The sequence below is a fragment of the Amblyraja radiata genome, chromosome 1 (genome assembly GCF_010909765.2).
Source record: "Amblyraja radiata isolate CabotCenter1 chromosome 1, sAmbRad1.1.pri, whole genome shotgun sequence".
Classification (NCBI taxonomy): Eukaryota; Metazoa; Chordata; class Chondrichthyes; order Rajiformes; family Rajidae; genus Amblyraja; species Amblyraja radiata.
This window is the reverse complement of record NC_045956.1, coordinates 110,956,771-110,973,443: the sequence shown is the minus strand read 5'-3', so window position 1 is coordinate 110,973,443 and position 16,673 is coordinate 110,956,771. Positions and strand designations below refer to the sequence as shown.

Here is a 16,673-nt window from a genome sequence, read left to right as displayed (position 1 = left end):
TATTTTTGAACAAATTGGAATATTGTAATGCAATACAATGTATTGTAAATATTATAAATTAGGTATTACCATAAAACTTCCCAAGTGTTTCATCTAACCTGCAGCCATAATTTGGGAAATTCAGAGGGTGCACTATCAGGAAACAAGTGGTGTTTCACTCGCTCTGAAACCCAAATATAAAACCAGAATTCAACTTGGTTCCGTTTAAAGGTAGTAAAATGCTTCCTGCAAAAGTTTGGTGGAAGAGGTTTTCTGCATTCAAAATCACCTCAGAGGTTCAAAAAGATAATAATCAAACAATTGGATTAATTTACCTACATCAATAGTGTTAGTACACTTTGATTTAACGTTATGTTTAATGCCCATTATTTCTGTTGTTATGATAACTTCTTGGACTGAAAATAATAAGCACAATATAATTTTCTCATGATATATTCAGATCTTGGACTTTGTCATCTCTAGTGACCGACTAGACATCTTGCCAAGAATCAATCCATCTTCAATCCATCTTCTCTACTGATTCCACCCCATCAGATATAGTATTTCAATAAACTGAAATTAAATTGGCCATTGCTGGGGAAATGAAATATCAACTAATAACCTTTTGATAACCTTCAACCCTTTAGTAGTTATTCATTGATGGGAATGGACGAAGAGGGCACATTTTAGCTTGTTCATTGATCATCGCACAGATAAATGCAGGGCTTAACAGTACGATTTATTTTAAAGAAGACCTTTTGCAAAATATTGCTCTGTGGCAAAAGAGGTGTTAACACAGCAACTGTAAAGTCAGTTCTGATAATGATTCACCCAATCCATTATGGGGAGAGGAGGGAGAGGCTGGGCTCGTTTTTCATAGCGCAATGGAGGCTGATGTGGGGGGAGTTGGAGGGGGGGGGGGGGTTCCTGAGAGAGGTATATGAAATTATGAGAGGCATACTGTACATAGTATGGCTGTCAAAAAACAGTTTGACAGAAGATAATAATCAAACAATTGGATCTATTTACCTACATCAATTGTGTTAGTACACTTTGTATTAGCGTTATGTTTAATACCCATTATTTCTGTTGTTATCTGGAATAAGGAGAAAGGCAAGAGATTTAAAAAGGAACTTGGGATGAAGCTTTTTTTTTGCACAGAGTAGTTGATATTTGGAACTTGCTGTCAAAGGAGGTAGTGGAATCCGATACAATGACAATCTTTGAGAGGCATTTGGACAGATAATTAAATAGAAACATAGACACATAGAAAATAGGTGCAGGAGTAGGCCATTCGGCCCTTCGAGCCTGCACCTCCATTCAATATGATCATGGCTGATCAACCAACTCAGTATCCTGTACCTGCCTTCTCTCCATACTCCCTGATCCCTTTAGCCACAAGGGCCACATCTAACTCCCTCTTAAATATAGCCAATGAACTGGCCTCAATTACCTTTGGTGGCAGAGAATTCCACAGATTCACCACTCTCTGTGTGAAAAATGTTTTTCTCATCTCGGTCCTAAAAGACTTCCCCCTTATCCTTAAACTGTGACCCCTTGCTCTGGACTCCCCCAACATCGGGAACAATCTTCCTGCATCTAGCCTGTCCAACCCCTTAAGAATTTTGTAAGTTTCTATAAGATCCCCCATTAATCTTCTAAATTCTAGCGAGAACAAGCCGAGTCATAGGCAAGACATAGAGGGATACTGTCCTCATGCGACACTAACATATGTGATGATGAAGTGCTTTGAGTAGGTATGTTGCAAAACTTACCTTCAGCGGGGCTGCAGATCTGTCCCAGCCCGTGTGCGTGATTTTGGCGCCGTTGAGAGGGGGGCGGGTTTAAAACACGATTTTCCCTAGGCTATTCAAATCGAGGTTGTTCAGCCTACTTAGCTGCTGACGAAAAATCACTGGGAGGTTCATTCGCTGGAGCTATTTTTAAACTTAATTGGTTAACTTAATTGTTATAGTAGGTTAAAAATTATCCTCTAAACCCGCGACCGCCGACAACAGGACGGATCTCATACAGGGGACAACGGAAGGTAGGTTGTTTATTTTTACATTAAAAAGGGCTTCTTAAGATTCCTTTATACAAAGTTTTATGTTACGAGTAGCCCCATTAAATCCCGCAGTATTTTTCTGGGCATATGGGGGTACAAATCTACTGCAATGGGAACGTTCCAAACCAGCGCGTTCCACAGAGTTCCACAGGATCCCACTCGAAAGCTGATTTAAATGGCCATTAATTTACAGCAATTGAACACTAAATTCCTTCCATTTGGCCTATAAATTAATGTAAATGAGATTTTAAAATCATGTTTTATTGTGAATTCTTTGTGAATGTTATTTGGACACTTAGGTTATTTAAAAATGTTAATCTTTTCTTAAGAAATGGATAGATGTTTAGATCTAGTAATTGAAGTTTGGAATTAGCTACAATTGGGTAACTAACTAATTATATGCTTTAATTTCAGGTCATCCAAGTAAGATTGTTTCATATTTGTTTCAGAATGCTTCAATCTATAATAACTGACAATTTTTTTCAGTTCGCTTAATTTTTAAGAAAGTTATGGCCATTTCACTGTCCTCGATCACAGCTTTTGTATTAAGTCAATGGAAAATCAATAGGGAACAAGATGCTAATTTCCGAGTATGAAAATGGCCATAACCTTTTTAATACTGAAGATATGAAAGTGAATTAGGTGTCAAATTAAACTTATTTTTGTGCTTTATCTGATGGGATAAATTGCAGACTTGATTTTTTAAATCTCAAAATTTTGTAACATTGCTATTTTGAGAGATTAGTGATGGCAGATATCAAGTCCTACCGTAGCAAGAACCTGGACCCAGTACAATTTGCCCACTGCCATATTAGATCAACAGAGGATGCAACCTCGCTGGCTCTCCAGTCAACACTGGTCCACTTGGACAATAGAAGCACATTTGTCAGGCTGTTGTTCATTGACCACAGCTTGAAGTCAACCCCAATATCCCCTCTAAACTTGTTACCGAGCTCATGGAACTGAGTCTCTGCACATTCATTTGCAACTGGATGCTTGACTCCCTCATCAACAGCCCACAATTGGTACAAATTGGTAAAATCAATTCCTCCTTGAGAACCATCAGCACAGGCGCACCTCAAAGCTGTGTGCTCAGTCCCATGCTCTGCTCCCTCTATAGCCATGGCTGCAAAGCTGGACACAGTTCCAACTACATCTTTAAATTCACCAACGACATAGCCATTGTTGAACATATTACGAGTAATGATGAGTCCGAATATTGGAGGGAGATCGATCGTCTGATTGTATGGTGCCAGAGCAACAATCTTGCTGTCAACGACAGTAAGATCACGGAGCGGTTGTTGAGTTGAGGAAGTCTGAGGATCCACAAACCTGTCTTCAGCGACGGGTCAATGTGAAGAGAGTCAACAACTTCAAGTTCTTGGGTGTGCATATCTCTGAAGATCTATCCTCTTCCCAGCACATTGATGGAAGCATAAAGAAAATTCACCAATGCCTCTACTTTCTCAGAAAATTGAGGAGATTCGGTATGTTGACGAATACTCTCTTGAACTTTAACTGGATAGCATGCAAACAAAAGCTTTTCACTTTTCCATAGTGCATGTAACAATAAACTAAACTAGGCTCAACAAAAGCTAAACTAAACAAGAGTATGGTGGAGAGCATATTGACTGGTTTCATCATGGCCTGGTTCAGCGACTGGAAAGGAGATGACACGAAGTGGTGGACACTGCCCATTCCTGACTTCCCCACCATCAAAGAGATCTACAGTATAGGAGGCGCAGCCTCAAAAAAGCAGCCAGCATCATCAAGGACCTACACCACCACCCTGGACATGGTCTCATTTCACTCCTGCCATTGGGTGGAAGGTATAGGAGTCTAAAATCTGTGACCTCTAGGTTCAGGAATAGCTTCTTCCCGATAACAATCAGGTCACTAACCACCACAAACATCAACTAAACTTTGAACTGTCTAGGTTGCAATGGGGACTTCGGGCTTGTTTTATGCTAAAATTGCGATTTTTAAAATTCAATTTTTTTAATTTTTTTAATTAAGTTATCTATAAAGTACTGTGTTTTCAGACTTGTAATGATGCAGCAAGTAAGAATGCCATTGTTCTGTTTCGGAATATATGACAATTAAACACTCAGGACTCTTGATTTGGGTAGATGGACAAAAACTCCAAAATGGATTTGGCGGGCCAGAGGGTCCATTTCTGAGATATGTGACAGCGATTCTATTACTTTACGAAGTTAACTAGTTATTATGCAAAGTGAGAGGTCACCTGCAAAGTGCATAGATTTGGAAAATCTACTTCATATAAATATGGAATCAAAGTATTCTGAATTTACTGGTGCATAGTATTCTAAACAACACTTACAATAGATTTTTACTGCCCGTAAAGTGACAACTTTAGTCAGGGAATTGTTTGTGATTGCCATGAAAATAAAAAGTTGCTGTTCCTTCTTTGTGAATCTCTGATTGACTTGAAGTCTCAGAAAGCATATTGATATTGGAGGTCTGATTTTGAGCTTAAGTCTATAGTCTCCAATTGGATTCCTTCTTCTTTCTTATATGGAATATCATAACATAATATTGCAATCTGAAGAGGAAAATTGTTGGTCACCCCCTTCTCCCCCCTTCTCTCCCTGTTTCATCGCTGACGGTCGATCCAGCTTGAGGTTTTTCAGGCGTGTGCCCTCGAGCTTGAAGGTCGAAGACAGTCGCTGAGAAGTCGCGTCAGTGGGACAGGCTCTTTAAAGTGCAAAATATGTGCATTTCAGTGAAAGTTCATTTTTAGACGATTGTTGGGACACCATTTAAGATGATGAATTACTAACGTGAATAAGAACATTTCCCAACTGTTTTTTTAGAGGTTAATGGTGGCTAGAAATTATAGACATTCAACAGCATCATATTCAGATCGCCATGTACATTGATGCATGCTTTTTAATTAATTTTCCAGGATGTGGGCATCACTGGCAAGACCAGCATTTATTGTTATTGAGATGTTATTGATATTGTTATTATATTGATATTGAGAAGATGGTGGGGAGCTATCTTTTGAATCACTGCAAACCTTCTGCTGAAGGTAACCCCACATTGAAGGTAACCTGAAGGTGTTGCTGGTTCCAGAAGATATTTGTACAATTATATTTATTTTTATATTTTATATTTATATTCTCTCATGTAAATACGAATGAATCTGGAAGATGTTCAAAAAGTGAGGAAACGATTAAGCAAAGTCACTAAAGACATGTGAATCTAATTTGGCCAGAAGATCGTACAGTATATAGAATTGCACAGAACTTTCAACACAGAAATTGCTTAGATCAGTCACTTTGGCTTCCTCCTGGTCTGTTACATCTAACCACATCAATGTATCTTTCTATTTTTATCCCTTGCATTTCTTTAGCTTTCCCCTAAATGCATTCGATGTTATCAGCTCAAATATTCTATCCAGTGGCAGCTTTCACATTCTCACTACTCCCCAAGTTATAAATAATGAATGTCCACTTACAAAGTTATAGGTATACTGAGAGCAGCCCACATGTTCTTGTGAAACATATGCTCTAATAATTTAATGGAGCTTTTTGCAATATGGTTAGTAGTTTAATGCAAGGACTGAAAGTAGAGAGTATATTATGGATTTTTTTTCAGACTTAGGTGTGACCTTGGGAGATGAGGGTTGGAGAGTCTGAAGTGGCATATAACACACCAGGCAAAAAGTACATCATGGAATGAAGGAAAATATCCAAGGGAAATATTAAGGAGGTGAGAAGGCTAATAGACAGCATGAAGGGAGAGTGATAAATAGCATAATGGGAAACAAATAAACACACAAAGAAGTAGTACAACATTGAGCCAGTTGCAAATGGAGAAGGATTTTCTGTTATGAAGATGAATGTACAGTAAAAATATGAAATGAGTGCGCTGAACAGTAACCACGAAGGAAATGTAACCCATTTAATCATCCAACCAAATCGATCCCAGCACCACTATTGTGGTATCCAATTGCTTTTGGCACTAATACTCTATATGGATATATATTTCACATAATGATTAACCTTTAGCTAACAAGGGGCACAGCAGTAGAGTTGCTGCCTTATAGCGTTCCTGACAACGGGTGCTATCTGTACGGAGTTTGGACATTCTTCCTGTGACTGTGTGGGTTTTCCCCGGGTGCTCTGGTTTCCTTCCACACTCCAAAGGTGCACAAATTTGTAGGCTGATTGGCTTCAGTAAAGATTGTAAATTGTCCCTCGTGTGTAGGATAGTGCTAGTATACGGGAATTGCTGGTCAGCGTGGACTCGGTGGGCCGAAGGGCCTGTATCGCTAAAGTAAACTAAACTACGAATCTTTCAATCTCTTCCCTGAAATAGTTTATATCTATTCTTCCTGGTTCAACCCCTTCAGACTGGTGTCAGGTGAGAGGGACATACATAGATAAGAAAGTAAGGTGTGAAACCAGGACAAATGGGATGGAGATCAAGGAAAATGTAGAATAGATCATTTTTAGCTGGGAGCAGGTAACAGCAAAGCAAACAGAGATAAAATGTAATCAGAGACAGTCAGGCAGTTCGGAGAACTGGGAAGGGGGAAGGATGGGGAGAGAGAGAAAGCAAGGTTTTCTTGAAGTTAAGAGAAGTCAATGTTCATATTGCTGGGGTGTAAACTGTCCAAGCAAAATACGAGGTGCTGTTCCTCCAATTTGCACTGGGCGTCACTCTGACAATGGAGGAGCCCCAGGACAGAAAGGTCAGTGTGGGAATGGGAGGGGGAGTTAAAGTGTTGAGCAACCGGGAGATCAGGTAGGTTTAGGCAGACTGAGCGGAGGTGTTCAGCAAAACGATCACCGAGCCTGCGCTTGGGCTCGCCCATATATGGGAGTCCACGCCTTGAACAGTGGATACAATTGGCCTCTTGGCTCTTTGGTTTGGCACCACTGCTTAAATATTGCTACTTATTTGCCACCAAAAATGTACAAGATATTCAAGATGATTTTGATTAGAGGAGTAAAATGGTTGATCATCCCCATTGTCCTATATTCCTTTCTTTAGTTAATTATAGTATAATATCCTATTGATTTTATTGTGTTCAGCTCTGCTTTGGTTGGAGATGTTTCACATAGATTCATCTAAGATTCATCTAAGGTGTCCTTGAGACTCTTGAAAGGCGCACATAAATAAAATTTATTATTATTATTATTATTATTAAGATTCAGGGGGTCTCTCGGTTTCATTCTAAGCTGGCTCTGCACCATTTATGATGTGTACATGGTTTTTTTTCCAATGTAAATCTCATAAAATGAGGGGCGTGGGAAAAGGCTGAGCATGAAACTGTTGAAAATATCTTTGATGGGTAGCTAAATCATACCCTGTGGCTTAACTGATGTAAAAAACATAGAAAGTCTCTAGCATTCAGGAAGATTCAGAAATAGTTATGAAGCTCATCTGTTTATATATAGATTCTAACAATTACAAAGGCAAAAAATACTAACATTTACTAATCCCTCTGTGGAGGAGCACAGTTATGATGGATTAAAGTGTAGGTAGAAATAGAGATCCAATCTAGTCCCAGCTCTTCATATGTACCCCCTAGCAACGGGGCTGGGAAATAGGCGCAACTTTACATTCTGCCACTGGACTTCATCAAGCTTCACATATAGGGCACTATAAGGCCATTTCCCCCCCACAAAACCTGGTCCATTTATAAGCAGAGAGATGTACTAGGAATTAGATGTCACTTTTGTGGCATGCATTTTAAATTAATTGTGAGAGGAAAAGGACAGGGTAAAGGGAATGAGACATTGTGTTCTCTAGGGATATTAACTAGAACATTTATACAGATGAAAGAGTAAATAATTGAACAATCCCCACTATTTATAGTGAACATGGGCGTGTGAATAAATTTGCTTACAAATGAGATTAATTCTGTATCATTGATAAAATTATTCCAGTTAGTTACCCATCATTGGCTACTGACCTTAATTTGAAATGTAAGGAATATAGTTTGCTACAGGTAGGGTTATATTAGCATATTAACCTAGCTTTTGTACAATGCAAGTTGGTTAGCATCAATCTAGAACATAAGAAATAAAAAGCTGGCAGAGGGGCGTCGCCTTCAAGCCTACTCTGCAATTCATCAAGATCATGGCCGATGTTTTGTTTCAGTGTTGCTTTCTGGCACTGTGCCAAAATCCCTTGATTACATAATGCAGGGGTCGGTAACCTTGTTCTGCATAGGGGCCAGGACGCATGTCTGTGAGCGGATGGCGTGCCACACCTATCACGTGTACGCATGGATCCCACCCCCATCCCACCCTGGATGGCTGGCATCAAATCACATAGATCCCGCCCCTTTGAGGAGGCCATCTGGCGGAGCACTGGCCCCTAGTTACAGGCGCTCACAAACATGGCGTAACTACGGACCATTGCCTTGGCTCTGTCCTGAAGGCAGTGGCTCAAATACTCACACTCACTTGTTCCCGGCCTATTGACAACCACGATCTCGATAGTGAAGCCCAGACATAGAAGGTGCGTGGTCGTGCTGGCAGCTTTGCGCAAGATACGGTACTACCTGAGCTCGGCCGCTCTCGGCCATTGCGGCCAGTGCAGGCCTCCTTGCGTCACCGCGCCTGGTCGCCGCGGCCTCGGACCCGGGAGATGCCGGAGGTCTGCGGGCCATAGGTTGCCGACCCCTTGACCTAATGTCTCAAAATTTATTGATCTCAGTTTTGAGTTAATACAGTGGCATAGTCATAAGGTTATAAGGGATAGGAGCAGAATTAGGCTATTCAGCCCATCAAGTCGACGCCGCCATTCAATCATGGCTGATCTATCTCTCCCTCCTAAATATCTCTTCCAGTAGTGGAAACATTCTCTCCACATCCACTCTATCCAAGTATTTCACTATTCTGACTGTTTCAATGATCCTCCCCCCCCCCCTCATTCTTCTAAACTTCAGCGAGTATAGGCCCAGTGCCGACAAAAGTTCATCATAGGTTAACCTACTCATTCCTGGGATCATTCTTATAAACCTCCTCTGGTCCCTCTCCAGCGCCAGCACATCCTTCCTCAAATATGTGACCAAAATTGCTCACAATATTCCAAATGTAGCCATACCAACACCTAATAAAGCCTCAACATTACATCCCTGTTTTTTATATTCAAGCCCTCTTGAAATAAATGCAGGCATTGAGTTTGCTTTCTTTACTACTGATAGTGGAGCAAAGTAGAGGATTCCAAAGGTTCACCATTATTTTGATGAAGCAATTTCATCTCAACTCAGTCCAAAATGTCCTATTTCATATTCTCAAACTGCGCCCCCAATCCTGGAGTACTTAGTCAGGGACAAATGTCTCCCTCTACACTGTAAGAGATTGAGATATCCTCTCAATCTTCCAAACTTGAACATAGCCTCAGCCAACTTAATCTCCCTTCATATGGCAAACTTGTCATCTCTGGAAAGAGAACCTAACAAATCTTCCTCTATTTCCTATACTTCCTAGGGTATGGAAACCCAACTTGTACACCCACCTCCAGATGTGGTCCCACCACCACCTGTATAATTGAAATAAGACTTCCTTACCCTAGTTATCAAACCTTTCTGTAATAAAGAATAATGTGCCTGCATGTTGACCTTCAATCATTCGTATACAAGCACGTCTTTCAATGTGAAATTCACTCAATCTTTTGCCATTTCACAAAAACCGCATAATTCATTTTAGATTACAGCCATTTCCTATAACTGATCGTTAGTTCCCCATTTTCCTCCCTCTACTTTTTTTTCCAAATAGCAGTCATAATTAGTACCCTCCAGCCTACAGGAACAATCACAGAACCTACAGAACCTTTGAAGATAATAACCAGAGTATCCATTGCAATCAAAACACCAATCTCAAAACTGGGATGTAGTTCATCAGGTAGACAATATTCCAGTATGAAGAAGGGTTTCGGCCCGAAACGTTGCCTATTTCCTTCGCTCCATAGATGCTGCTGCACCCGCTGAGTTTCTCCAGCACTTTTGTCTACCTTCGATTTTCCAGCATCTGCAGTTCCTTCTTAAACACTGTAGATCATCAGGTACTTGGTTGTTTTTTTTTACAGCAATTCCTCTGGTACGAATAGTTCATTCAGTTCCTCTTTCTCACTAGACTCTTATCTCTCTAATATATCTGGTGGATTTGTACGCCTTCCATGAGACAAACACAAAATGATTCTTTAATTTATCTGTCATTTTCTTATCCCCTATTATGTTCTCCTGTTTCTATATGCAAGAGGCTCACATTTGCCTTCTCTATTTTTTTCTTTCTATGTCATTCATTACTTTTTTTTAGAAATACAGTGCGGAAACAGGCTCTTCGGCCTACCAAGTCCCCGCCAACCAGCGATCTCTACACGCTAACACTATCCTACACACCCTAGGGACAATTTTCACATTTACCAAGCCAATTTACCTACATACCTGTACGTCTTTGGAGTGTGGGAGGAAACCGGAGTTCTCGGAGAAAACCTATGCGGTCACGGAGACAAAATACAAATTCCGTACCGACGGCTCCCGTAGTCGGGATCGAACCCGTAACTCCGGCGCTATAAGCGCTGTAACGCAGCAACTCTACTGCTGCGCCACCGTGCCACCCAAGTTCTATCCTACACACTAGGGACAATTTACAGGAGCCAATTAACCTACAAACCTGCATGTCTTTGGAATGTGGGAGGAAACTGGACCATCCAGAAAAAACCCACGTGTTCACAAGGAGAACTGCAAAATCTGTACGGACCCGTATTTAGGTTGGAGCCCGGGTCTTTGATGCTGTAAGGCCCCTGAGCCACTGTGCCACCCTCTATTCTATCTTGCCTTCCTTATCAGTTTCATGGTCATTCTTAAATGATTTCCAAATCCTTGGTCCATTCTGTTTTCTGGCAACATCCTAATGTCCCTGTCCCACTTAGGAAACCTGAACGGAAACCTCTGGAGACCTTGCGCCCCACCCAAGGTTTCCATGAGGTTCTCTGAGCTTTTGGTCACTCTCCCTAATGCTGGAAAGTGGTTTCCGCCTAGTCTATGTTCCTGCGATTATTTCAAAAAAAACAAAGCCAGCCTCGACTAAAAATAGGTTGCCGTTTGGTCGTAGCCAGTGGAGTGGGGTCGCTATTTACTTACAGGCAGTCGAAGACAATCTCCTTCGCTGACCGGCCATTTTGATTGGCTCATTGGAGAATTCAGCAAAGATCCTGTCGGATCTTTGGTTTTCAGGACCTAGAAGATCCGCCGGAAGGTAAAATGCCCGCTAACTTTATTAAACTTTTAAAACTGTCTCCACTCATTCTCCCCCCCCCCCACCCCCTTCTCTCCCCTTCTCTCCTTCCCTCCCGCGCTCTCTAAAGGACTTACCGTGCTCTGTGGCAGCCGTTTACCTTCCCATTCATCGCGCAGACAGCGCTCCTCCGCTGTCCCTGGCCCACCTTCACGATGTGTTTGTGTGTGTGCGTGTGTGCGTGCGTGTGTGTGCGTGTGTGTGTGCGTGTGTGTGTGTGTGTGTGTGTGGTGTGTGTGTGTGTGTGCGTGTGTGTGCGTGTGTGCGTGCGTGCGTGTGTGTGCGTGTGTGTGTGTGTGTTGTGTGTGCGTGTGTGTGTGTGTGTGTGTGTGTGTGTGTGTGTGTGTGTGTGTGTGTGTGTGTGTGCGTGCGTGGTCGGTAGCAAAGATCCTGTAGGATCTTTGGTCAGTAGATGCAGCTCACGCTTCGGTCGAGGCTTTCCAGGCGAGTGACCAAAACCTTTGGCGACTCATGGAAACCTTGGGTGGGGCGCATGGTCACCAGAGGTTTCCGTTCAGGTTTCCTAAGTGGGACAGAGGCATAAGGGTCTTCTTTTGGTGTAGTACTTAATTTCCCTGTAAATCACTTTAGCCTTTTTTGGTTTTGACCTTTTCTTACAACTTGTGTGTTATTTCTTTAAGTGCATTTTAGTGTATTCTCCCAATCAATCACTGCCAATTCTCTTCTCATAATCTAATATGTTCCTTTGTTTAGATTTAAGACCACATTTTAGAATTGATTTGCACTGCTTTCAGACTTGATATAAAATTCTATCATGTCCAGATCACACCTCTTGAGAATGAGATCAGCAATCAGTCTCTTCTCATTTTATGAAGCAAGATCCAAAATAACTTTTTTATTTGATTCAGCACCAAGGGGGGTCCAAGGAAAGAGCGTTCACGTCGTGGCCCTGTTTCCACCAATCTTTCCACCACCACACACAAGAAGCACAAGATGCGACAAGACAGACACCATTGTGCAGATGCCGAGAAATGTGTTCAGCTCTGGCTGAACAACTTCTAATCTTGTGTGTGGACTCGATAAGAAAAAGAAGCACCAAGGGGGAAGAAATAATGAAGCAGACATGGCAGAGTTTCAGAAGCTGTTTTGTGTAACAAATAGTGCAGGGTGTACAACAACGACTGATACGTCGGTAACCTGAAATGTTCTCCCTGTTTGATCTTCACATATGCTGAACTTTTCAGGCATTATCTTGTGAGCAAAGGTTTGACTTTCAGCTCCTGACAAAACACTGAAATTCTTTAGAGGCACAAGAGACTGGAATCTTGAGCTTAAAGCAAAATGCTGGATTAACTCAGTGGGTGCGGCAGCATCTGTGGAGAAAATGGACTGATGACAACATTCCAACAAAACTCATCTCAAAATGCCTGAACCTGTGACTCTACCCTGCAACTGGATCCTTGGCCCCTTTAACCCAAAGACCACAATCAGTAAAAATAGGTAACCAAACATCCTCCACGATAATTCTCCACATTGGTGCCCAACAATGATGCATTCACAGCCGCTGACTTTACTCCATTTGACTCACAACTGTGCAGATAAATTCTGCTCCAACTCCATTTACACATTTGCAGGCGACACTAACATAATGGGCGGCAGAGCTCAGTAACATGGCATCAAGATAGCAACCTCTTCCTCAGACACCAAAACAAAGGAGCAAGCATTCACTTCAGGAAGCTGGGTAGAATACATGCCCCAGTCTGCATTAAGGGTGCTGAAGAGGAAGGAGCGTTAACATCCTAGCATAAATATCACCATGGATTTGTCCTGGCCTAACCACATTAATGCTATGACCAAGAAAGCACGTCAACCCCTCTATTCCCCGAGAAGATGGAGATTCTGCATGTCTCCAATGACTGACCAAGTTCTACAGACGCACCAAAGTATCATTCGCATTATAACTTGGTTTCGGAAAAACTCTGCCCTAGACTGCAAGAAATTGCAGAGAGTGCTGGATGCAACCAAGTCCATCATGCAAACCTGTCTCCCCATAATGACTCTACCTGTCTCCCCATAATGACTCTACCATGCTGCCTCAGGAAAACAGCAAGCATAATCAAGGACCACTCACAATCAATCAATCAATCAATCAATCAATCAATCAAAGACTTTATTGTCATTCAAAAATACACCAACAAATGCAAGTCTGAATGAAATTTCATTGCATCTGGCTCACCGTGCAACATAAAATAACAAAAGGATAAAATAGATAAAAAGATAAAATAGATACTAGTGGCGGCACATTATATGGAATTCAAGAGTCTGATGGCTCGGGGGAAGAAGCTGTTGCAAAACCTGGCCGTTCTGCTCCTTACACTGCGATACCTTTTGCCCGAGGGCAGCAGAGTGAACAGTCCATGATGGAGATGTGTGGGGTTTTTTATAAAGCTGTTGGCCTTGGACAAGCAACGTTTGCACGCAATGTCCCGGATTGAAGGAAGAGAAGTCCCGATGATTTTTTCAGCCAACCTCACCACTCTCTGCACGGACTTCCAGTCTGAGGCTTTGCAGTCCCCAAACCAGGCAGAGATGCAGCTGGTCAAAATGCTCTCTATGGTGCCCCCGTAGAAAGTGGTGAGGACGGGATGGGGGAGGTGAGCTCTTCTCATCCGGCGCAGAAAGTGCAAACGCTGCTGGGCTCTCTTAACTAGTGATGCAATGTTTTGTGACCAGGTCAGACTGTTCGTGATCTGCACCCCTAGGAACTTAGTGCTACTGACCAACTCCACATCGATGTCATTAATGTGTAGTGGTGTGGGACTGTGCCGGTTTCACATTGTGGTCATTCCCTTCTTCTCCTCTCTTCCATCAGGCAGAAGATGCAAAAAGCTTGAAAGCACATACTGCCAGTTTAAAGAAGCTTCTTCCCCACTGTTATCAGACTGTTGGATGGGCCTCTCATTAGCTAAGGATGCATTCCCAATGTCCCGATCGGACACATTACAGCTCTTACCCTTTCTATCTGCACTTTCTCGGTGGCTTACAATATATTCTGCAGTCTGTTCCATTTTTCTTTTTTCACGACCTGCTGTACGGTTTGATTATACTCACATATGATATGATTTACCCAGATAGCAGGCAAAACAAAGTTTGTCACTGGCTCTCCATATACGTGGCAATAATAAACCAATACCATCTCCTGACATGAGCTACTCAGACTTGCATTTGGCACAGTAAACCAAGCACTTCCAGATGGAGCTAGCGAGAATAGTAATGCCATTCACAGAAGTACAAGAACTAACTATTATGTCTGCAGTGATCATGCCACTGACCAGAAACAAATGTATGTTTGACAAAAGGGAGAGCAATAAGAGCAGAAGGCACACTGCTAAACAAAGCAGCGTATCAGATGAAGCATGGTTTACTATTTCCATCTCCATTTACCTCCGACTAACAGGTCATTCCAGCTTAAAAATACGTAACCGCTTCAAACAAACTTTATTTTGCCAAGGAATATCACATCATTACAGATAGGTTAAAGTATAATGTTTGTTATTGGGGAGGGGAGAGGAGATGGGGGAGGGGGGAGGACGACAGCTTTTCTGTGTGTTGTTAGTTCTGACTTTGCAATGCGGTCTTACTTCATCATAACCTTCAAACTAGCTTCTTTATCGAGCTATTTGCTAAAAGCAAATCTAAATGAATGAATGAATTGCAGCAAAGTAAATGTCATGCCTTTTTCTGAAGGCTGGCTTTGTATATTGCCTAACCCTCTCACACAGACGCACTTCTTGAAAATCATTAGTAATTAACAGACTTGAATTATTAATAACTGCAGATCTACAAGAAAGATCAGTAACTGTCGTACAGCCCTGAGAAGCAGCATGGGGTGAAAACAGAATACTGAATGTAGAATTAATTATTTTTCTAATGCATTAATTTCATTTTTGAAAAAGTGTGGCTGAAATAAAATGTTCCCACAAATAACTGCTATTTAAAATGGCCACAACAAATTAATTCTTCCACAAAAAATAAGCCATTTTTACTTTACCCTGTTTGTCGATTCCCCTTTTCTCAATTCTTTCTCAATTATCATTGCCAAATTAAAGCACACCAACTGAATTACTATTGCACACATATTAACTTTTATTTTTACACCTGAGGCCAATTGTACATTTAGCTGACAACAGTATAATAACAGAGTAATAATTTTGAACTAGTACATTCCACTTTGTATTTACCATACTGTAGAATAAACCAACTATTCCATTCTATTCAATATCTAATTAAAGACAAATTAGATATATTCAAATCTTACCTGCCTGCATTTTATTTTCAGTTAGGTCCACACTAAATGTTGCACATTTTTTCTGGAGACATTCAGAGACTAGGTTTGGTGTCAGGTAACTAAGTTGCTTTGCTGACTAACTATTGTTGGAACCATTAGAATCAAGTCTCGTCACCAGCTGCTCCATCCTTACACCAGATATTCTTACACCAAAAGAGCACAAATGATCATCTTCATTTAAAAAACAGGCAACTGACTGTAAATCTCCTTAAGCAGCAAATTATTATCCAGTTAGTAAAAGGTTTCAGTCGCTCAGGATAGCCGATGCACTTGCTGATTTAACATTCCCGCTAACACCCCTTTCTTCACGTCACACGGCTGAGCAGGTAGTCAGTAACAACAAGAAACCCAGCCTCCACCAGGGCAATTTAAAATGGATCACCAGCTTCCTGGAGGGAAGTTGCTAATCGATTACGCACTGAAGCTTGGTGCAGCCAACGCCCAGGCTCTGGGGGGGAGGGCCACCATCTAGGTTTCCTCCGCTGCTGGACATTGGGGTACAGGTGTGGTGGAGATGCCCTTCAAACAAGGGAAGAGACATTACCCCAGGGGCCACATGAGTGGCAAGGGTGCCGGGTATATTTATGGTTTTTGTGAACACTACCAAATTTGTATTTATTTATGCCTACAATATTCTGTTGTGCTGAAGCAAAGCAAGAATTTCATTGTCCTATCTGGGACACATGACAATAAACTCTCTTGAATCTTGAATCTTGAAATAGAACGCAATGAATGTAGGTGTAGCCGCGGAGAACGTTGGAATATTTTTAATGCTGAAGAAAGATTATTTTGTTTTTTTTATTTCTACTGGTGGTTCCAATGATTCTACAATGGGTTGGTACTCTGCAAAGTTTGTTTTGTTGCTAAAGTCTAGACCAAATGCTGTGCTGTTGCTGATGGGCTTTGTCTCTCTGCACAAACCAGATACAAGTCCATCCGGAATTCACTTAAACTGCATCCAGGCACCGCACGTCCATTCAAATATAAAATGCAACTAGGACTGATTCCATGACCTCAGTTTCCAGCAAGAATGGTTCCA

General features: G+C 41.6%; 1 protein-coding gene across 2 annotated transcripts in view; it reads right to left on the bottom strand.

Annotated features, from left to right (window-relative positions):
• cracd (capping protein inhibiting regulator of actin dynamics) overlaps window positions 1-15,918 on the bottom strand; it is a 93,386-nt gene extending 77,468 nt beyond the window's left edge. For both annotated transcript variants that reach the window (XM_033029085.1, XM_033029089.1), the window contains exon 1: window positions 15,605-15,918. In XM_033029085.1, the coding sequence (XP_032884976.1) occupies window positions 15,605-15,614 (10 nt within the window). In that variant the 5' untranslated portion in view covers window positions 15,615-15,918. The remainder of the gene's footprint in view (window positions 1-15,604) is intronic.
• Between the last annotated feature and the right edge of the window lie 755 nt (window positions 15,919-16,673).